This window comes from Ochotona princeps, chromosome 2 (assembly GCF_030435755.1).
Source record: "Ochotona princeps isolate mOchPri1 chromosome 2, mOchPri1.hap1, whole genome shotgun sequence".
Taxonomy (NCBI): domain Eukaryota; kingdom Metazoa; phylum Chordata; class Mammalia; order Lagomorpha; family Ochotonidae; genus Ochotona; species Ochotona princeps.
This window is the reverse complement of record NC_080833.1, coordinates 50,639,787-50,664,090: the sequence shown is the minus strand read 5'-3', so window position 1 is coordinate 50,664,090 and position 24,304 is coordinate 50,639,787. Positions and strand designations below refer to the sequence as shown.

Sequence of the window (24,304 nt, the reverse complement as noted above, 5' to 3'; positions counted from 1 at the left end):
AAATAGTACAGCTTTGCACTTGACTTTTAATGCTACTACTGTATATACAACTATACATTAAAATCAAATAAAATAGATGCCATTTGCTGCATTCTGAGTTAGCTAAGATAAGCATTAAGATAGTGGACTACTGTGTTCACTCAGAATCCCAACTTCCTTAGAAAATTAAAATCCAAATGCCTCCATCCCTTTTAAAAGCTCAATTTTCTGACAAACAAAACTGAAATTGATGGGGGGAAAAAGAATAAACTTTTAAATACCAACACCATACTGTGAATATAAATACTTCATGCCCTCTTGGCTACAAAGACAAAAAGGTTAATTACTGCCACCTATGAAGTTTAAATAAAACTGATGGTTATATATTGCTATCTTTTAATCTGTTCATATCTTAAAAACCATTAGTAAATTCATGAATTATGTACCTGTTTGTACTATTTTCCAGGAGAATTATTTGAATATAGAAATGCCTCTACTTAAGAAAGCATCAATTTTAATGGTCTTTATATTTATGAGTCTCACAAATGATTATTATGTTCAACCAAAATGTATCAAAATTTAAAACATACTCATTTTATGAGCAACTCCATTTACAAAAACTTATCACAAGATATATCCTCACGTTTATATAAAAGAATGTGTCAGACACACACTCCAGTCTTGCTTAAAATATTCAAATAGGTACAGAAGATTGGTTGTCCAATAAATTTAACCAATAAACTTATTGTACAATCACAATAAAATATTATGCAGCCATTAAAAAGAATTGGATAGATCTATAAATAACAAAATGAAAGAACATATAATTTAGAAGAGGCAAAGCAGTTATAGTCTATGACACATCCCATTCACGCATCAAAACATAAACATTAAACAACAAAAACTATTACTTAAATAAACATATACAGGCAACAAAAAACTCTTGTAGAACAAACAAGAGAAATCAATATCTTTTGCCTGGAGTGACAAATTATGGTGATGAGTAGATTTCTTTGTCATAGAATATCTCTATGTTCCTCTGTATTTTATGCCATGTCAATGGTGCTCAGAAAATCATTGTACTGCATATTATTTTTAAAACAAAGCCAGTTTTGGGTTAGGGCTCCATAGCTCAGGGGTCTTGTACCTAAAATCTGCCAAGATCAGCAAAATTATACTTCAACACAACAAATGGCTAAATAGTAAAATGAAATAGACACGAGACAGCTGAATGGTACCTTATAGCCATTTTAAGGTATATAGCAGCCGGTCCTGTATATAAACTAAAATTGAAATGTCAATGAGCTAATCATAGGTTGTGGTTAAGAACTTGCTTTTTTTTTTTAACATACTGGTTACTCAAAACCATGTCAATTCCATAATGTTGCAAATTGCTATTGATGTTATATTGGGACTCTTAATTGACTGGAATGATATTCTACCAGCTCTAACTTCGGACCAGAAATGTTCTCCCCAAGAAACTGTTCAACCCATCTGGACAATAAGTAGCTGGACTGTACGCTTGGTATACGTTTGCAAGGAAAGAATCTTGATTGAATTTGAACTGTAATACTGCATCAAGTTGGAGGAATCCACCAGGGGGGAGGGCATGGGGAGGGGTGGGGGGATTCCCAGAGCCTATGAAACTGTCACATAATGCAAAATAATTAATAAAAAAAACATTGAAAAAAAGCCAGTTTTAAGACACTAACATGAAATACAAAAACCTGACTACAACTTTTAAAAACTTTAGTAGGAGCACGTGAGGTGGCAGATTAGGCCTCTACTTGTGAGTCGTGACTGCTCCACTTGATCCAGCTCCCTGTTGAAGCACTGAGGTGAGCAGCAGCAGATGAGCCACGAGCCTGGGCCCCTGCATCCACTTTGGAGGCTCAGAAGAAGCTCCTGCCTTTGGCTTGGCCCAGCCTTGGTCACTGAGGTCATTTGGGGAATAAACCAGTGAATGGAAGATTTTCTCTCTAAGTATGTCTTTCTCTCTCCTCTCTGTAAGCATTTAATTAAATTTAAAAAAATAATAAAACTTAAGAAAAATTTAATATCTTAAGTCTACCAAAACCTCACACTTAAGTTTTTCTTATAAGTACAATACTTCAGCATATCACTTTCAAAACTCAGCAATAACACATTTAATATTTATACTATCTTGAGTTAAGAACAAATTGCCCATTTTTATGGAGAGGAATATTTAATTTTTTATGGAATCATCATACGCTTTTGGTCTTTCAGATGTGTGAAGCATTACTCACAGTGTTCACATATGAATCACCTCTCAAAAGCTGGGCTACGAAGCTTTCTATTTTTATCTCTCTCGGTGTGTGAGACAAATCCAGGGTCTTTCAGAAATATCTGCTTTGGCAAAAACAGAGCCAGTCGGGAAGGGAGAGAAATGAGCAATTGGACGTGGGAAGGAGGAGAATTATTGCTTAATAAATTTTCCTTCTAAATCATTGAAATTTAAAAGTACCAGGATAGCAATATTATGGCTAATGTTCAAAAATTGGCTAATGTCAAACATTTCCAGTGAATTATAATCATGAGGGGTTATTCAAAGTTCAATATAAATCAAAACACCAGAAAATATCCACTTGCCGTGTTTAATTTATAAGGTCAACTGAAGGTAAAATCCATACAATTTAAAATTTTTTCAAGCTTTTTGGTAGAAATTAAAAATTATAACTCACACTATTTAGTAATTGATTCATTACTGAACATTCACCCATAACAAATTACTTACCAGTTTAAAATTCTTAAGTTTGTGATCATTTTCTTCTCAAGCAATAAACACTAGCTCTTATGCAACAGATATAAACGCACTATACTAATTAACTTTTAATATTTACCAAACATTCATGTAAGCATTAAAAAACGAGAATATTACCTAGCAGCTTGGTCTTTAAGACAGGAAGCTTTTGTAAGCTGGAAAACCAGGAAGATCTACTGTAATAAATTTACTATAGGGATGCTCTGTAATAAAATGCATATGGAAATACTACTCACAAATCAGGGAGTTAAAAGACTAAAACTTGGGTATGAATGCTTACATTAAAATTTCTATCCTACCATATACTGGTGCAAGAACTTGGCCCAATTATTTAACCTCTCAGTGCCTGAGTTTCATCATTTCTAGAGTGAAGACAATCACAGCAACTATTTCACGAGGCTCTGGGGAATAAATGCGTAAGGTAATTACACAACGATAAGCCCTCAATAAATTTTATCTATTACTGTATTTTTGTCAGTGTTAGTATGATTACTAGTAATATTCCCATCCAAGTACTAACCAGGCCCGACCCTGCTTAGCTTCCAAGATCAGATGAGATCAGGCGTGTTCAGGGTGGTAAGGCCATAGACGGTTAGCAGTAATATTCCACAGAGATACATTCTGAGGAATAAATGTATAGAAATATTGGGAAAGTAAGACAAAGTTAACTAAGATACAATGTGACAGTCTCACCTGGAACCTGGTTAAGAAATTACATCCTAAAACTTACAACTGAATTTCTGAAGTCCTGTTGCTGGGAAGCTGAGTACATTGTCAAGTCACATCTGGGATACAGTATTGTTTCCAATGATACAACCTGTGAGGCAGGATGTCACACACACACACACACACACACACACACACACACACACACAGAACAGTGAATCTCTGAATGTGGTGCACATTTAAGTCAGGATTTTTCAGAAACAACCATATAGCGTGGTAATGCCTTTGTTGCTTGGTAATGCCTTGAGAAGCTCAAAAGTCTTTATTTTTGACACATTGCTCTTTCAAGACAGTTAAAGCACCTGATGTTCCCAGGGTTGTTTCCAGGCTTTCACTCTCATTTCAGGGAGAAATGTGATCACCAGCCACCCTGCACTAGCCCAGACCCTTCCTGGAAAACAATGCCTGCCTAGGCAGACGGCTCAGAGTATTCAAAGATTGCCTTTCGCTTCATTTGACAAAGATCGCTGCCTCGGGAGGGGTTTACTCCCTAGCACCGTACCATGCACCTGCACCTGAGTGCACGTGCACCTACTCCCACACACCAAAACAAGATCATCCCCTCTTACAAATTTATCTCCCCCTAAAATTAAGGATTCCCATTTCCCTAACTCAATGACTCAATATTTTGGAAATTATTCTCCACAGTCTCCTTATGTGCTGTAATTAACTACTCCTCCTGGTACATACCTTAGAGCTCACAGGGAAGCAAGCACACAACTCTCAGCAAGTGACACCCTGGCCTACCCGAGACTAACACACATCCCACCTCTGCTCAAACCACAACCAACAAAAGCTACTCCTGTTTTATCCCAAAATCCAAGCAAGAGACTTACAAACTAAATTACACTTGCTATCTTACCGGTTGCTTTCTGTTTTACCTTTGCCCCATATGAACTGAAATGCCTTTCTTGAGAAGAAATTTCCACACTTCGCTCTTTGGCCATATGACTCAACTGCAGCACTCAATATCAAACTCAGCTATGTTTTAGGTAAACGGCATACTTCTTTTCTCTGTTCAGCAACACAATTTACATCAATATTCAGAACGACCAGCTCATTATTCCAGGGAGTCCTTCAAGACCCTTCCTCTGTCAGCTCATTTTAAAGTTCAGTCCAATTTATGAAAAAAAGAAAAAGAAAGAAAAACCTCTGGCAATTATCCATAATTGAACAATTCACATATGGATTATCAAAGACTGGCTACATTCTAAAGTGCAATTTTACAATTACATTTAAACTCACCAAAGGCATCTACTTCTTAATTTTTCTAATCTTACAACATTCAAAATGGCTAGATTACAAAAATACTATTATAAAAGGGTCACCTTGGCAGACAGAATCAAAAAGTTTTATCTTTATTTTCCAATTAGATGATTATTAATACGTTTCCACAACGCATTGCTTATTTCCTCATACACATGAATTCACTTAACATATACACTCCTTTGAGCTAGACCTTATTATCCCTGCTTACAGATGCAAATGCTACATAAGCACCAGTGAAATAGAAGTTTCAAATTTTGTCAGACCCTCAAAAAGTTCATATCATTCTATATAACTCCCTAAAGTGCAGAGTGGCTACATGAAATTAATACAGAAAAGTCGGGCTGGGACCTGGTGCGATGGCTCAATGGTTAGATCCTCACCTTGCACACGCCAGGATGCCATGTGGACACCAGTTCATATGCCAGTTGCTCCACTTCCCGCCCAGCTCTCTGCCTGTGGCCTGGGAAAGCAGTAGAGGACGGCCCAAAGCTTTGGGACCCTGCACCCATATGGGAAACCTGGAAGAAGCTTTTGGTTCCTGGCTTCCGATCAGCTCAGCTCTGACCTTTGCAGCCATTTGGGGAGTGAACCAGCAGAAGGTAGATCATTCTCTCTGCATCTCCTTCTCTCTCTGTAAATCTGCCTTTCTGATAAAAATCAGCAAGTCTTTATTAAAAGAGAAAAAAAGTTCAGTTTTCCAGGCTGGTGCTATGGCTCAGCGAGTTCACCCACCATCTCCATCAGCCGCATCCCATATGTGTGCCTGTTCAAGTCAAAGCTGTAGCACTCCCTGGAAAGCAAGGTGAGACGGCTTGAGTTCCCAGGCTCCTGTCACCCCTATGGACAAGCTGGTGGTGTTATCAGGCTTTTGGCTTCAGCCTGGACCAGCCTGGCTGTAACACATTTGGAGAATTAACTGCTGAATGGAACATCTTTGTCTTTCTCTGTAACTCTGCTTTTCAACTAAAAAAAATCTTCAAAAACAAATCAAACTTGAAATTCTTCAATACTGCTAACGTAGGTCCTTTAACACCTGCAGAATACTGTTATTCAGTATTAGTGGAGTTCTTCAACTCCTCTGGTACTGTCTTCCTGTAGCTAAAAGGTTTCTAGCCTATCTCTTAGTTCAAATACACTTAGACTGAAGAACAGGACTATCTCGGCCCTATGCAGCTACCTAATAAATTTATATCAAACATATTAAATAATAACAGCCAAGAATGTGGCCCTTCTTGGCTTTTGCTAAACCTTTACCTGGCCTTGCAAAAAATATTTTTGAACTTTACAATTTACTACCTAATTACAATGAGAATGGTTTAATCAATTAATTAATTTACCCCAAGTCAAATTTTAAATTGTGTTTACCTGTCATCTAAATGACACAGCATATAACCATTTCATATAACCCTGACAAATTGCAAAAATATGCTATTTACAGCTGTGAGGACACTTATGTCTGACTTACAAAAAATATTCGATTTAACATCAAATGCTTTTCCTTCCAAACTTCAGCTACAGAGGGAAGTTAGGAGAGCCCTTCATTGGAATGAAAATATTAGTCAGGAAATAAACTATGCTCCATTAACTTTTTGACAAACACAAAGGAAAAAAGGAGTTTTAATAATTTTTTTGCACTGCAGGTTCCATGAACTGCCATGGAGTGCAAGTGTCAAAGCTGAGTCTTTTCAGAGGCTCAGACAGAGCAGAGGAGAGCATATCCAGGTGCACATGAGGATATGGCAGTCCATCGGAACCTGCAGAAGACGCCTGATACCACAACAGAGGACAAAGGACAGAACAAATCAATCAACTACCCCGGGTATGTGTTGGCAGTGAAAATCTGGGCAGAGACTCTAAGGTGGACTATGTCAATCAATGGATTCTGCAGCGACTTCATTGTGCTTGGAATGGTGAGACTAGCAGCAATTCTTAACTGTTGAATTGTCAAAATTGCATGAGCAGGACCCTCAGAGCATACCCCACATCGGGGACCTGGGATGGATGGAAGGCTAGGTTGGTGGGGCTTCTCCCTTTATCTCCCCCTATACGCCAGATACAGGAAAAAAAGAAAGCAATAATGTGGAAACAGTAGTCTTACCCACCTTCTTGTAGCCTTTGACCCTTTGTGCCCTAATCAACTATGTAAAGATCGTCAAAAATAAAGAAAAAATAATAATTTTTTACACTGAAGTTATTTCATTCATGTAGAAATATATGCCAGTATATATGCTCATCACAACAAAGAAAATGAAAGAAAGAAAACTTTATAATTTGAAGTAATGATAATTTCCATAAGGCAAAAGAGGTTGCAAAGTACATCAGTAAGAATGCAGTGAAGAAGAAACTCCACAGTTAGGGACTGAGTAGTCTTAAAATTGTTATTCTTAGAATTGATATGGGGATTTCCCTGTGAACTAGAGAATAAATTAAGAACAATCAAATTTTTCTTTCCATTTTTTCTAAAATTTTATTTTTAAGTTATAAAACATTTTATTGCTTTATTAATATAAGAATGAAAATATTAAAACTTTTGGATATCATTTAAAGCCTAAGTGCAACCATTATGAAAAATGTATGTATTATATACGAATGCAGATATTTATAAATTCCTATGATAATCGAAATGTGGTTAAGTACCTAAGCGCACATTTAAAAGATCTTTTCTAAATTTAAACCTCGTGATTAAAAATAGTTAACAAGCTCCAGCTGAATCTATGTATTCAATTCCAGGTAACTTCAGCTAATCTGAGTTTCATTTACTCATTCTACAAGTACTAGGCAACTGCCTCCTGTGTGTTAGCTAACAAGGTTATAATCCAGAGAAATAGAGTTCCTGCCATTTGTTTTCTAAGCTCAAACACTTTTCCAAATCTTACAGTACTGACATTTATTGATAAAAATATTTCCCAAAAATATTCATTTGGAATCAACAGGTCCTAAAATCAATAATATTCCAAAGAGTTCTAATAACAGAGAGAGCTATCTGGCACAGAAAAACAACAGCAAAAATGAAATAGATTTAATCTATTTCAGTAATCTTAAATCACACTGCCAAAAAATATGGAATCTAATATTCTTAACGTAATGTCCAAAGCATTTTTCTTTTAATCTGTTCGTGATTGCCTTATTGTATTAAAGAACAGATTTTATGTGCTTTGATAGACTCTTGCTTCATCAAACCAAAATATGTCCAGGCAGCAGTATTCAAATATGCCTCTTAATAATGCAGAGTTTTTTTACCCAACAATTGCGATTCTCCCCAAATAGTCAAAGGTCTAAAAAAAATACAGTAACTGGGAAACTGGGAAACCGGGAAACAAAGATGTCGTATTATGTGACCTTTCACACTCCTCAAATGTATCCTAATAATAACTGCAGTACAGAAAAATAAATCACACATGCATTCACATGCATAATTTCATCAAAAACATTTCTATTGACTTAAGTTCATTAAAATTTGGAGGCAAGAAAACTAAAACCGTTCACATGAAGGGAAAGAACAGGGAAAGACTGTACAGGGCTTCTTAGTGCGGTAACGATAGCACTATTCCATGGGAATGCCTGGAACGGATAAACTGTATATGTGAAACTAACCAATTAGGCTGTATTGCAAAGCTCATGTAGTTCTAGTCTTTAAAAGCATCTATGTATATAAAACTATTGATTACTGTCTACTTATTATATCATCTACCATTTTATTCACTAAGAGAGCTACTTGTCACTATTAAAGGAACAACTGAGAATTTAACACCTCATCTTTGGGATTCAACTTTAAGTCGTTAAGTATTTTAATCACCACTTCCTAAGATAACTTTGATATAATCCAATCATTAAAAACAAAATAAAATTTGACTGCTTGTATATGTTTTTATACCTGGTAATCCAAAATGCTGAATCCCAAACCTTTGTGATCTTTCAACAGCTCCACAATCTTGACTTCAGTAGACCATAGTGCTAATTCACCATCATCATCATCTTCAACACTGACATCAGTATTGTGGTCAACCTAAAACATCAAAGAAGATAAATGCTTCAAAACAACATCTTTCAATTCTGAAAAGAATGAACATTTATCAGGAGTCTCACAGCCTCCTTTCAAACTGAGAATTCACTTCGCATGCATAGTTTTCAGTTTTAATCTTTTTAAAAGGGGCATGCACTAGGGCAACACACTTTAGAATAACACCTCATGAAAATTCAAATACAAATGCAGATTGTTCAGATTTCTTAAAAAAAAAGCCAAGTACCCACTTCATTCAACGTACTAACACTGACCTCTTATACTTCAATGAGTTCTGTCATCCCATTAGAAGCATAAAAGGAAAAATACGCAATTTCAGTAAAAATGAAACACCATACAAAGTAGAAGCATAAAGGATGCTTAAGCAGGAAATACTTGCATTCATAATTACAGTGACAGAAAGAAAAATGCCTAAACAAAGACAGACCAGATTAGAAGAGAGATCCTTTCTACAGGTTCATGGAGGTTTCAAAGAAAAGCTTGACTCCTCCACCCTCAAAAAAAAAAAAAAAAAAATGGGGAAAAAGTCAATGGCCACCAAGAATTATGAAAACAGGTAAAAACCAGCCCTGGAGCAGCTAAGTCCTTGCCTTGCACATGCCATGATCCCATATGGGTGTGGTTTGTGTCCCGGCAGCTCCACTTCCCATCCAGCTCCCTGCTTGTGACCTGGGAAAGAAGTCGAGGACAGCCCAAAGCCTTGGGACTCTGTACCCACGTGAGAGACCTAGAAGAAATTCCTGGCTCCTGGCTTCGGATCGGTGCAGCACCAGCCGTTGTGCTCACTTGGGGAGTGACTCAATGGACGGAAGATCTTCCTTTCTGTCTCTCCTCCTCTCTGTATATCTGACTTTCCAATAAACACATAAATAAATAAATAAAACTTAAAAAAAACAGGTAAAAACCATGACACTGAAGTAATGAAATTGAATCACTGCAAAAACAGGTCAGCAAGACTGACTAGCTCGGACAGCCTTAGCTACTTTCCTCACTTTGAACCACACAGGTCCTTTCCTTGCTTACTCCCTCTAGTCCTGTCACAAAGAAGAGCCATTGGTAAACAGACTCACAGGACACTCAATAACATGAAAGCTATTTCAAAAAACAAAATGGAACTTTTACACTGTTTTTAACAATGTGTTGTTTTTCTATGATTTTATTCTCTCCCAAATATCCTAAACATCTATCTGAAGCTCAAGAATTCTTCTTTTCTTTATAGTTTTTTTTTTTTGAGATTTACTTATTTTTATTGGCCAATCAGATTTGCAGAGAAAAGGAGAGACAGAGAGAAAGATCTTCCTTCTGCTAGTTCACTTTCCACCTGGCCACAATGGCCAGAACTGCGCCAATTAGAAGCCACAGGAGCCAAAAGCCTCTTCAGGTCTGATATGAGGGTGCAGGGTACCAAGACTTTGGGATCTCCTCCACTGCTTTCCCAGGCCAGAGCTGTATGGAAAGTGGAACAGCTGGGACACAAATTGGTGCCCCTATGGGATCAAGGAGGATTCAAGGCAAGGACTTTAGCCGATAGGCCACCGTGTTGGGCCCTATTTATAGCCTTTTAAAAACTTCATGAGGGCCTGGCGCCATGGCCTAGCGGCTAAAGTTCTCGCCTTGAATGCGTCAGGATCCCATATGGGTGCCGGTTCTAATCCCAGCAGCTCCACTTCCCATCCAGCTTCCTGCCTGCTTGTGGCCTGGGAAAGCTGTCGAGGATGGCCCAAAGCCTTGGGACTCTGTACCCCTGTGGGAAACCTGGAAGAAGCTCCTGGCTCCTGGCTTCAGATCAACACAGCACCGGCCATTGGGGGGTCACTTAGGGAGTGAATCATTGGACGGAAGATCTTGCTATCTGTCTCTCCTCCTCTCTGTATATCTGCCTTTCCAATAAAAATAAAATGAATCTTAAAAATAATTAATGAAACCTGTAAATAATATAAAAATTCGTATGAATGTCCAGCTTTTTTTTTCTTTACACAATTACTTTTTTAATATAAAGATGTACTGATTTATTTGACAGGCAAAGTGACAGAGAGCAGGGAGTGGAGAGACAGAGAGAAAAAGAGATCTTCCACCTTCTAATGCCCAACTCAAACAGTTGCAACAGCTGGGGTCGGGCAATGCTGATGTTGGCAGGGGCAAGCAGAAGGGGCCCAAGCACCTGGGCCATCCTTGACTGTTTTCCCAGGCACATGAGCTGACAGCTAGACAGAAAGCAGCAAATGGAACTCAAACAGTTGCTCTCCCATGACAGCACAAGTGGCAGTGTAACAATTTGTATCTCAACAATCGTCCCATACTTTTATCTTTTTATTTCATTTTCCATGAGCTTTCTAACATTCCCTCAAAGTTTCAACAACCAAAAAAGATGCCTGATTTCTAGGGTGGAATGGCATAGAAACTCAAACTATGTAGTATCTTGCTTATTCAATTAATATTTGTTTACTACATTAATGTGTCATTTACTTGTGTTTATTAAGAAATTTCAGGAGAAAAATAAAGCTACAGACTTGTTATGGATTGCTTTTGGCCTGTCTCCCCTGAAAAAATCATACAGATGTTTAAGGTCAGTTTTAATGTCAAGGAGCGATGGATGGAGGTAATGCATGGATTGTATTGTGGTGGCCAGGCAGTAAGGTTTGTGGGTGGTCACTAGACGCCTGGAGACACGCCCTCAGGGGCATCAGGGCCTGTCAAGGGGACTTGACTTCAGGTTCTGAGGGACAGTTCTCTCGGCTTCCTGGCCCAAAATGTGGTCACTACTCTACAACCACCATGGTGAGCTTCCACTAGCCAGAAGGCTGCATTGTTCGGAACCCTAACCTCCAAACCATAGGCTGAAATCTTTTCTGTCCCAAAAAAACTCCCCTCGGGCATTTTAGATGAAAATAAGCAGTGATATGCAAATCTAAACAATACTTTTTTTTAGAACTTGCCTTTTCATTTTGAAATTTTATCAACACAGCTTAAACATTAATTCAGATAACATGTGGAATGAAGAGAACAGAAATTAAGAGCTAGCATGTACCTAAGGCAGGGATCCTTTCAGAAATTTCAAACTAAATTCTTCTGGAACCCCAAAGAACTCAACTGTCCAGCTCAGTAGAACTCATTCCATCTGTTCTTTACCCCAAGTTAACTGCTAAGAAGTTTGAGTAGGCAAAAGCATCTTATAAACTGGTGGCTAGATCCTGGACATCTCATACATATTCAGCTAGCCATACATAGCCTTGCCAGCCGAGAAAGAGCCCTCACATCTGGAACTTGAAGTAGTTACAAGCAGTAATATTTAACCACTGACACTAGTAAGCAAACAACAACATGAAATCTATCTTGAACCTTCTTCACACCTATGAAGAAGACCTGAATGAAGCTCTTGGCTTCCGGCTTCAGCCTGTTTCAGCCCTGGCTCTTCCAGCCACTGGGAGGGTGAACTAGTGGATGGAAAATTCTCTTTCCCTTATTTCTCTCTCCTCTTTCTCTCTGTAACTCTGCCTTTCAAAAAGATAAAACAAATCTTATAAAAAATAATAATAATAGCTGGACTCTATGTTTGGTATATGCTTGCAATGGGGGAATCTCAACTGAACTTGAACTGTGGTTATGCAACAAGGTGGAGGAATCCACCATGGTGGGAAGGTTTGGGGAGGGGTGGGGAGAACCCAAGTACCTATGAAACTGTGTCACATAATACAATGCAATTAATGAATTAAAAATAATAAATAATTTTAAAAAATTTTTAAAAATAATAATAATAATAAACAAAAAAGAAAACCCTCTGTAATTTTTTAGGAAGAGTAAGCCATCATTAATAATACAATAACATTTTAAAATTAGGATTGCTCCAGATCTCAATATGTTGCTGTAGAATATAAAAGGTTAATATCCAGTCTAAATAGAACAATTTTTTGGTTCTTGAATCACAAAACTTCAAACTAGCAGGAGTACTCTGGATCAACAGATTCTGCACCTTTAAGCATGATGTGAGAAAGTAAAATCTCACCTCTCCCCTTTTCTAAACTGCACCTTTCGGGCAGGGACAATGATGGTAGGTTAAGCTTCTGACTGTGGTTGCCAGCATCCCATATGGCACCAGTTCAAGTACCAGCTGCATCACCTCCATTGCATATACCTGTTAATGTGCCTGGAAAATCTCCAGGCTCCTGGCTTCAAATCACCCCAAATCAGGGCACTTGCAGCCATTTGGGGAGTGAACCAGCAGATGCAAGATTTCTGTTTCTCTCTGTAAATCTGCCTTTCAGTTCAAAATAAATAAACCTTTAAAAAATTATATCTTTTAATTAAAAGCAAAGTTTCAATGACTAGTAAAATACGACTGATGTTCTTCTAAAGAATTAAATACACTGATTAATGAGTGTTACAAATTTTGGCTGTGCTGCCTAAACAGATAGGGTATGGGAACATAAAATGTTATCAGAATAAATAAAAAACAGACAGATGGAAAAGAGAGCCAGGGCTTTAAGAATCCACATACAATTATAAAACTCAGGTTTATAGAAATTTCAATCCATCCACGTTGCATAAGATATTAGATTCCAACCTGAAATATATCACTTTGATGCAATCAATTCTACATAACTCCTGTTTGTACAGAATGGAAAGCAATCAACTAATGGGCAGCAAGGCTGACACTGAGCATAATTCAGAGCTGCTGTTTCCCATTGTGGTAACGCATGACTGATGGGAGCACGGAGTCAGCAGTCCCGGCTGGTGATTTACACACCCTGTGAGATCCGATGAAAGGGATTTTTATCAACCCTCAGAAAGAAGCCACCACCCACATTCCACTTTAGTAAGGATAGTCACAAAATGTAGCATTTGTTTCCTTCCCTTGAAATGTTACTGTACAAAAGATAAACACTAAAAAGTCTGTCAATCATGGATCAAAATGGATTAATCCTTTGTTATATGCCCACTTTGATAAAGAAAATAATTTAAAGATACAGTCTCAGACCCAAAAGAGCTGACAGACTTGCTGGACAGACAAGTAAGTACGCTGAAGTTTCCGTGACTAGACTTGCCAGTGCCTTAACCAATCAGAAAGCAAGCACAAGTGCTCACTGAGGACTCCTCGCATGCAGGCATCACGCAGAGAACTCTGCACACATCTCTCCATCTCTGCTCACAAAAACTCACGAGGTGCTTAAGTGAGAGAAGTGTCACCATTTTTCAGAGGACAAAAATGGAAAGGAAGTCAAATGACTTGCTCCACAGTTCACACGTCTTAGAGCAATGATTAGTGTCCAAACATGCTGAAATCTAGAACTGAGGTAAAACGGAGGATCCCAGGGACCTACATGGGATTTAATGGAATTATAATTTAAAAGTTATCATCTAAAAGAGGAGAAGACATTTGGCACACAGTTAAGATGCCTCCTGTGATGACCACATTCCGTATCAGAGTGTTTGGTTGTTTTTTTTCCCCTAAATATTTATGACTCTGAAAAATGGAAGTCCATTAGATATTCAGCACACAGCAACATCTTAAACGTATTAATTTGAACTAGAAGCCAACAGTACAATTCCAAGCAATCACTGAAAACAAACAAACAAAAAAGGTTCCTTAAAATCAAAATGCATGCATTTTAATGTTGTTAGTGTTTCAAAGACAGGTCAGTTTTATGTCATTAAATGAAAAGTGACAATCTGACAAGCTGTGTACTATTCCCTTAGTCCAAAAAAAAAAAAAAAAAAAAAGAGCCAGATGGGTTGGTTTCTCACACCCTTGCTACTCTTCAAGGAACCCTGAGGAAAGTGTATGCTAGGATGGCATTGCGGCAAAACACATTAAGCCACTGCCTGCAGCACTGGCATGCCATACGGGCATTGGTTCAAGTCCCAGCTGCTCCACTTCCAACACAGCTCCCTATTAATGCACCAGGGGAAAGAAACAGAAGATGGTCCAAATCCCTAGGCTCCTGCTGCCCACAAGTCGACTGCTGCCTCTTGGAATCAGCCTGGCCCTGCCCTGGCTGCTGTGGCCTTCTAGAGTGAACCACTGGATGGAAAATCTGTCTCACCTTCTCCTGAAGTTATGACTTTCAAATAAATAAATCTAAACACAGACCAACCCTACAAGTATGCCTCGGGGAAGCACATTGCATTGACTTGTACCTCCTTCTCAGAAGGGCAGGGTACACTGGTCCTTGGCTCATCCACTGAGGCCTCGTCGTCAAACAATCGCCGACAGCAAACCAAGGTAAAAGGAGGTGGCACTTCTTTAAGAAAGGAAACAGCCTCTCGGCGAGATTTTCCATAGAGCTGCACGCCGTTGACCTACAGAGACAAAGGTTAAGTTAGAATTGAGAGGACCCTAAGTGAAAAAAGAAGTTCCTTGCTTATAATTTACTCAATGAAATACGATATCATTTTATGCTCCTTCAAAGCAAAGGCTTTAAATTTGAAAATATTATTTTAACAGAAACTAGAAATGCAATGCTTAAAATTTATAAAAATTTAGGTGAAATATTTAGTCAACCCAAGTGCATGAAGTAGAAAGTGTGTGCCTAGCACAACTATCCCTCTCCAAGTTTTCTATCTACTTGCTCACATTTCTACACCTATTCCTTTTGATACCTTAAATGTGGTCTCACCTACTACTATCCTACATGTTCTGAGGGATATACACATCAAGTGTGTGCAGGAAGTATGTTGGTTTTCAAATTATTTTATCCAAGTATCCCTATGGTAACTATTCCTTATTAATGATTGTTAGCAGCAAAAATTTTTCTAAATTTCATGTGATTTGACTGTAAAACTACAGTTTGCACCCAAAGCGCCAGAGAAAGTCTCAGAATTTTTCATATACATGACTTCAGCTGAGAGTTTTCTCTCTTCTAGGTTAAGCTCACTAAAATCTGATCCCCGTTTCTTTCAAGAAGTTGAAGCATGAATACCACGTAGACAACAAACTTTTCACATCTGACTTCTTCCTGGGAAGGTTTGATGGCATTACCTGTTTCAAAAAGATTTCTAGTTTGGCATTAATTTCAGATAACTGGCAGGCTCGACTTTATTGGGAATGATAACTGCACTTATCTGTCACTGCAACAGAGAGTAAGAGGACACTGGCTTGGCTGAAGCATCCCATCCACAGCAGGCTGAGCCAACAGTCCCTGGGAACCACTCCCAAGTCTGTAACATCAGGTTAGACACATCTCCCGGCCTCTTAATTATTGACAAAGAAACCACCACATGGTGGAGACCCACTAGCAAGTTACAATTCATGGAACTAGCTACTTGCAAAGTGAATATCACCTTCCACGTCTTTAGGACTGATGAAAGGAACAAGAGGAAATAAAGTTCAGCAGTATACAAAAGATTTTAACTTGAAAAAAACTGCAAGAAGGGACGAGGAGGTACCTGTTACTGATCATGCTATATGGACAGTGCCAAAGGACACCATAGCACAGAAAAGTTCTGAAATCAACTAACCAGGTAGTAATCTACACCAAGAAAAGGCCAGTAGATATAATCAAAGCAGGAGTTCTACCCCAACATGAGTATTTGCTTGTGTTTCACTTCAATAAATTAGAAAGTCACTTTCAGGTTTTTATCTTGAAGTACCTTTAAATATTTATTTAGCTCATTATTTATTCATTGAATTGTCTCCAATTATTATAGCAGTGCCTGGTAGTCCTCCATACTACTCTCTATCACTGAAGGGATTGGTCACATTTCCCATTACCAACTCCTATCTAAGGGGATTTGTGGCTGCTGTAAATAGCTCTTCTGGGCTGACTTGGCACGGTGTTCTAACCCCAAAGTGTATTTGTGTATCTGGGTTTAAGCTCTAAGGAGTACAATAAACATACATACACATACACACACAAATTGTGAGTCCAGGTTACTTAGTCAACTTTACAGAGATTTAAGTTTTCTATATTTCATCACTGAGAAGTCGATTTGACTTTAGAGTTCATGACATTTCTCAAGGTCCTTCAACTTGAGAAGTGCTCTCAAGCCTCCATTACCCAGACCTATTGATCAGCAAACACACCTACGTACATGCTTCCAAAATTCAGACGACTGCAAAGCACAGCACTAGAAAGCTCTGCCCCACTGTAATAACACATTCAAACTCCAGTCCAGCTGTGAAGCTTGTCAATATGCCTTCTTCATACCCAGAATGTGACCAGTACTTCATAGGGATGCCATGTCATGGGGTTCTCAACCACATAGTGTGAGTAGAGATAAAGAAAATGATCCTCAAAAAAATTAAACATGCAAAAAAACACATAGCTCAACTGTGGAAAATTCCAAACTCAGAGAAGATGTTCTGACTTTAAAAACCCGGCCTTCTTGCCTTACAAGTTTCTCCCCCAGAAATCTACATTTCAGAAATCAAAAAATCTTCATTATTTTCTAATAAATGACATTCTGTTTGAAGACATGAAATTTGAATCTTGGCTAAAGCACAGAGAATGCGGCTGATGGTTGAGATCACCTCTACTTGTGACCCAAGCTACCACAACACTGGTAAACATGCAGATTTAATGCCATCGAGTCTCACACTTACAAATAGCTTATATGGTAAATTTCATGTAATGTTTACTACCAAATACCTTCACACCTATGGAACATATCACATTTCTCAATATCTAGTAGTTATGTGCGACAGTGACAGTCTCCAACCCACAGGGAACCATGTATGACAGCTACAAAAATATTCCCCAAGAACTGACAATCGAAAGAAAAGGCATGGCCTCATCAATAAAAGGGAGCAGAGGTCAACGGTAAAACCTGCAATAAGCTGCGCTTGAACACTTCTGCTGATATAGCCTACGTCTTGAAAGAGGACCTCCACATCCAGGGCTCCTGCACTTACAGCAGAATTTCAATTGCTAGTCATAGAATCTTTATCTTGTGAGCTGGAAATTTGGCTCAGAATTCTCCACACACCCCTCTAGATGCCTGGACAATATCAACACGTTGCATTTGCAACAACATGAATCCTACATGCTGTTCCTTTCATTTCACTTCAAACAGATTTTCAAATTATATTTTATTTGTATTAGAAAGTCAAATATACAGAGAGGAGAGAAAGAGAGAAAGATTTCCCATCCATTGATTCACTCCCCAAGTGGCTGCAACAGCCAGAGCTGAGCCGATACGAAGCCAGGAGCCTGGAGCCTCTTCCGGGTCTCCCACGCGGGTGCAGGGTCCTAAGGTTTTGGGCCGTCCTCGACTGCTTTCCCAGGCCACAAGCAGGGAGCCGGATGGGAAGTGGAGCTTCCGGGAATAGAACTGGCGCCCATATGGGATCCTGGAACATTAAAGGTGAGGACTTGAGCTACTAGGCCACACTGCCGGGCCAGGAAAGTTGTTCTTAAAGCTGATGTGCTCTAGTGCTGCTCTGCCTGAACAATCGTTGCAGAGCCTGAATGAAGGTTATGTGGAAGGAAGATTTTCAGCTAGGAAGCAGGACAACTAACTTTACATAAGCTTGCAGCCATTTAGCTCCAGGCTCAGTAGTAATAATCAACACACTGCAAATCAACAGGGCTACATGTTACAACAGTCAAAGCAGTATGTTGGATGTAGCAGTTCTGACATGGTTCAGACACGAGTTGGGACCCCTGCATCCCACATCAGAGTGCCTGGAATGCAGCCCAGCTCCAATCCTGACTCCAGCTTCTTACTGATGCACAACTTCGCAGGAAGCAGGTGATGTTTGTAGCTGGGTTCTTGCTATACACCTAAGAAACCTGGATGGAGTTTTTGACTGTCAGACCTCTAAGGGAGATAAACAGCAAATAAGAGTGTTCTCACTATCTCTCAAGTAAGTATGTAAAAGCAGTTCTTGGGCCCTGTGCAATAGCCTTGTAGATAAACTCCTCACCTTACTTGCACCTGGATCCCATATGGGCACTGGTTCGTATTCCAGCTGCTCCATTTCCCTTCCCACTCAATACTTGTGGTCTGGGAAAGCAGTGGAAGACAGCCCAAAGCCTTGGGACTCTGCACCCCTGTGGCAGACCCAGAAGACATTCTAGGCTCCTGGCTTCAGATCACCTCAGTTCCAGGTGTTGCGGCCACTTTGGGAGTAAACCAGCAAAAGGAACATCTCTATCTCTCCTTCTCTCTGTAAATCTGACTTTCCAATAATAAGTAAATAAATAAATCTTCAAAAAAGAAAATGCAGAGAATCAAGATGGTGGACTAGGGTAAGGACACGTTTAAACGGATGGAAAAATATTTAACCAGGATGAAGCAGAGAGGACATATTCCAGGAAATAGGAAAAGACAGAACAACAGCAGAGGGGTCCCTGGAGACTGACAGACACAGGAAAGCAGGGAAAACAATGGTGTGGTGTTACAGTGACTGATACTCCAGCAGCATTCAGCTAACAGCAATCTGAACTGCACCAGCAGCCGGAACTCCACCAGCAACCAGGTGGGAAGGGACTTTCACTGGGAGCTCAGGTGGTGAACCCAGACAAAGAACTGTCCGCCCTGCTGGTCCGTTTGATTTGACCAGGAGCAGAGACAGAGCAGCAGATCTCGGACGGACAGTGTGAGAACAGGGTGGATTTCACAGCCCAGTCAGCCCCTTAGAGCTGAATTGGATGCCATTTTGCATAAAGTAGCAAAGGCAAGGGAAGGGACGGAGCATGTGCTGAGCTGGGAGTGAACTCATTTCTGACTCAGTGAACTGCAGCAACATGGCATTCTACAGGTTCCACCCAAGACAGGTCTGGGTAGCCCTCAGATCTGACTGCCAGCAGATGAAGAACTCTAGCAGTGGTACGTCAGGCGGCATTTTGCGCACTGTGGCAATAGCTTTAGGACTGCAGGGGACAACAGTGAACTATGCATGTGCTGAGCTCATGAGAACTCACTGAGGTCCGTGAATTGCACTGGTCCCACAGGAAAATAATACCGACTGTGGCATCATACCGGTCAAAATAGGTCCGTGTGGCACCCAGACTTAACATCCCACAGGTTCCAACAAGATCAGTGCCACCAACAACCTAATTATAGAGGACATCTGGTGTCTCTCTAATCCTGGGACCTGCTCCAACCAGAAGTGGGAGAAAGGTTGCAGAGACAATGGTGCAGCCTCAGCACGGTATCACAGGAGGTAGAGAGTGGTGATCCAAGAGCTGGGGCTGTGGAGACCACGGTGGAAATCTGATATAAGAACCCAGACCTGGAACTCGCTGGAGGCTGTGGCACAAGTGGCTGCAAGCAAAAAGTTGTGTACCAACGGCAATAAGTAAAATCGCATTGTAGACCTGTGGGTGACAGCTCAGAAACGTCCCCCAAGGAGAAGACTCTGCTAACCGGAAGTACAATGATCAAGAGCAAAAGAAGAGACAAAGGCACAATGAATATTACCAAAAATTCCCCTGCAAAGGAGCTAAACTCTATGCCAACCTCAGTGTTAACTGAGGAAGACATCAAGAAAATGGGGGACACAGAATCCATAAGACTCATTTTAAAGCTTCTGATCAAAAATGAGAAGCTCATGCAAGAGTTCAAAGAATTTAAGGAAGCAACAAAGCATACCAAGGCTGATAGATCAGAAAGTAAGAACACAGTAGAACAAATTAAAAGTACAATGGAGAGTTTCCACAACAGAATGAAGCAAGCAGAAGAAACAATCTCAGAATTGGAAGATATTTCCTGTCACCAGGGGGAAGCAAACAAAAAGCTGGAAGCAGAGCTGCATCATGCCAAAAAAAAGTATTCAAGAATTGAAAGACACTATTAAGAGGCCAAATCTAAGAGTTATGGGAGTCCCAGAAGGTGCAGAAAGAGAAGCTGAATTTGCAAATGTATTTAATGAAATAATAAAGGAAAATTTCCCTAATCTAAACAAAGAATTGGGAAACAACATCCAGGAGGGGCACAGAACTCCCAACAGGCTTGATCAAAAGCGATCTTCACCAAGGCACATGATCATCAAGCTTTCCTCAATTGAACATAAGGAAAAGATCCTTAAATGTGCACGTGAAAAAAATCAATTGACATACAAAGGAATGCCAATTAAACTCACAGAAGATCTCTCACAGGAAACTCTACAGGCAAGAAGAAAATGGAGTAAAAAAAAAATTGTCAGCCTAGGATAACATATCCAGCAAAGCTTTCTTTTGTCTTTGAAAATGAAATAAAATTCTTCCACAGTAAAGAAAAGTTAAAAGAATTTGCCTCGGGCCCGGCGGCGTGGCCTAGTGGCTAAAGTCCTCACCTTTAATGCCCCGGATCCCATATGGGCGCCAGTTCTAATCCCGGCAGCTCCACTTCCCATCCAGCTCCCTGCTTGTGGCCTGGGAAAACAGTCGAGGACGGCCCAATGCTTTGGGACCCTGCACCCGCATGGGAGACCTGGAAGAGGTTCCTGGTTCTCGGCATCGGATTGGCACAGCACCAGCCCGTTGCGGCTCACTTGGGGAATGAATCATCGGATGGAAGATCTTCCTCTCTGTCTCTCCTTCTCTGTATATCTGACTTTGTAATAAAAATAAAATCTTAAAAAAAAAAAAAAAGAATTTGCCTCTTCCAAACCTGCCCTACAAAGGATACTTCAAGATGTTCTCTTCACAGAGAAGAGGAATAGCACCTACCAAAACCAATGGCAGTTGTGAAGAACATCCCAGTGAAATGACAACAGAAGACTAAACCAATGAACAACCCATTCCTAAAATGATAGGACCAAAGTACCACCCATATATATTAAACTCTGAATGTAAATGGCTTAAGCTCAATCAAATGTCATAGATTAGTAGACGGATTAAAAAACAAAACCAATATTTATTGTCTGGAGGAGACACACTTCACCAGCAAAAATCAACAGAAACTATATCGCATGGATTTTGTTGTTTTCTGTTGCTTTCATTGCTTTAAAACACTTTCTTCTGATTAAATCATTCAAGGACTCATAGATCATACAGTGGCATGATTTTCTTCAAGAAGGTTCTTGATTTTCATTTCTTCAGCTACACATTAGTCATTTAATAGTTATTTAATAGTTTAATAGTTATTTAACTTCTTGGTGTTGTTAATTTCTTTTTTCTCCCTGATGTTGATATTGTTTTGTGGCTCTTCATTTAAGGGGATGTATAGTAGCTGTGTAATGGAGACTGTCATATCTAGTAACATGTTATTTAACTTCATGGCATTGTAAATTTCTATTTTTCTTTCTATTATTGATTTTGTATTATGACTTTTCCTTTAAGGGGATGTACAGTAGCTGTGAAATGGAGACTAACATCCAGATGTGAAGATGCAGTGTAGTGTGCATTTCTGCTTCCAGACAAAGATCGACTTACAATGAAACTGTTTACTGTATCTTGACAATAGAATGCTGGACTCTCTGCCATTGTCCATGCCCACAATGATGGACATATGACTGAGTATGAAGAATTATATGTTAGTAATGATATAGAGGAACTAGGTGGGAGGAGGAGGGAATTGGGGAGGAGATAAGGGAATATGGAACTGTATCATCAAATAATAATAATAATACTAAAAAGAAAAAACAAAAAAGAAAATACAAAGTATTCTGTAATGGGCCGTTGCCATGGCACAGTAGGTAACATGTGGTACCAGCATCCCCCGCTGGATTTGGTTCATATCCCGGCTGCTACACATCCTGATCCAGCTCCCTGCTTGTGGCCTAGCAAAGCAGCTCTTGAAGGCCCAAGCCCTTGGGACCCTGCACCCACATGATGGCCATGAGGAAGCTCCTGGCTTTGCTGCAGCTGATGCAGCCGTTAGCAGAACAAGCCAGCAGATGGAAGCTCACTCTTTCTGTTATTCTGCCTTTCAAATAAACAACAACAAAAGACACTACAAGTATTAATTGTGTTTTCAAGCTTCTTCCTTAGTCAATTATTCAAGTAAACATTCAAAAGACATCACAGGAGTACCAATGGAATTGGGAAATGGACTGAAAACATCATATCTGTTTCTTTTATCATCCAATTGGCTTTTCAGTATATTTCAGTCTAATGGCTTGTATCACACTGACACTGATAATAATGTAATCAGTACACTTCTGGTGAGAACACCTTTTCCTACAGTTTCAACATGCATGCCTCTTTCTTTCACCTATGAATTTTACCTCAAGCAGCTCATCCTCTGGCTGTAGGAGACTCAGGGTATCTACAGGACCGCCAGGAACAATTGAAGAGATGTAATGGTGCCCATCGAAGGAATCCACTTCCACGCCAAGCCTCAGAGTGTGAATAGGCAGAAGCTGTAACAGAAATGCAGAGCAGCATAACTACATATAAGGACACATCAAACCGTCAATCTTCCATCAACTCCTCCTGCCACAAGAAACCTCCCTAACCCCTTGTATCACATCACCAAAATCCCAAAAAACGAAAAATATTGGGAAATCTAGGCTCAAATAAACTATGCAGCCATTGGTCATCTTGGTCTCATAGCTCCTTTCCCTTGATGTCCTCTGGGAATGGAGAAACAGATCTGCCTTTGATTCTAAGATACAGGATCTCCCAGTCACTGTATTCCAGTAGGAATGCAGTCTTTCCCCAGAGCATCCCACTTGCCCTGATTTTCAAATTAAATTACACTTCAATACAAAGGCAGTGTCATTTCCAGGAAGCCCTGGCTTTGAGTGAGTGTACCTCAATCTAGGATCCAAGACCATCTGTGCACACCTGTGTCACAGCTAGCAACATATGGTTTTTAGTATGTTATTTTCTCAATTGCTCTCTCCTTTTAAATAAATCCCACTCCTCTTTGAATACAAAATCAAAACTTTCAATATATAAGCTCAGCCCTTGAAACAGTATCATGTACTACATGTGGACTTACTAAATGTTATTTGAACTAATCTGTGAGGATGATACCTCACCCAAAATGTTCTTTCCCATCTCATGAACTTCAGAGAGAACATCTCTAATTTTGGAGAAAGCAATCATTGTCCATTCCAGGATAGGAAATACTGGCTTAGGAAGAATTGTATGAATTATGAAGTGAGTCATGGATTGAGAAACTTTAGAGAATGTCAGAACAAAAAAGATGAAAGTCTTAGTTGTCCTTAATTTCGTTGAATGAAAATGTCTAGGCCACTCACCAAACTCCTTTCACTCAGACTTTCTAAGACAGAGCTAATGACTTCTTATTGTGGCCATATAATTTATATACAGTAAATGTTACTAACTAGGATTTGTATTTTCTGTACCAATAGTTAAGAGAAAAATGCCTAAAGATAAGTTTTTTGTGCAGCAGTTAAGATGCAGCCTAGTTGAGACAGAGCAACCACTGGCACGTTCAACATTGGCTGTGAACAGGCCCGGTTGGGAAGCTGGCGGGGGGCGGGGGAGACCCTGGCTGGGAGGAGGTTCCCACCAAGGGACGCACAGGCTGGAATGGGGCTGCGTTCTGGTCGGGACACAGTTGTAGCCTCCCTTGGCACAAGTGTGGACTGGGACTTGGCGCACCAGGCCGGGTCAGACTGCAACATCTTCTGGTGTTCTGGAGGACCAGGGTAGATGTGGGATGGGCTAGGCTGGGTTTCCACCCCAACTGAG

At 39.8% G+C, this 24,304-nt stretch overlaps 1 protein-coding gene across 4 annotated transcripts in view; it reads right to left on the bottom strand.

The window, feature by feature from the left end:
- Positions 1-24,304, bottom strand: part of PATJ (PATJ crumbs cell polarity complex component) — a 369,444-nt gene that overhangs the window by 280,152 nt on the left and 64,988 nt on the right. For all 4 annotated transcript variants that reach the window (XM_058657334.1, XM_058657354.1, XM_058657340.1 and 1 more), the window contains exons 15-17: positions 22,867-23,001; positions 14,913-15,074; positions 8,631-8,762 (exon numbers count right to left, since the gene is read on the bottom strand). In XM_058657334.1, the coding sequence (XP_058513317.1) occupies positions 8,631-8,762; positions 14,913-15,074; positions 22,867-23,001 (429 nt within the window). The remainder of the gene's footprint in view (positions 1-8,630; positions 8,763-14,912; positions 15,075-22,866; positions 23,002-24,304) is intronic.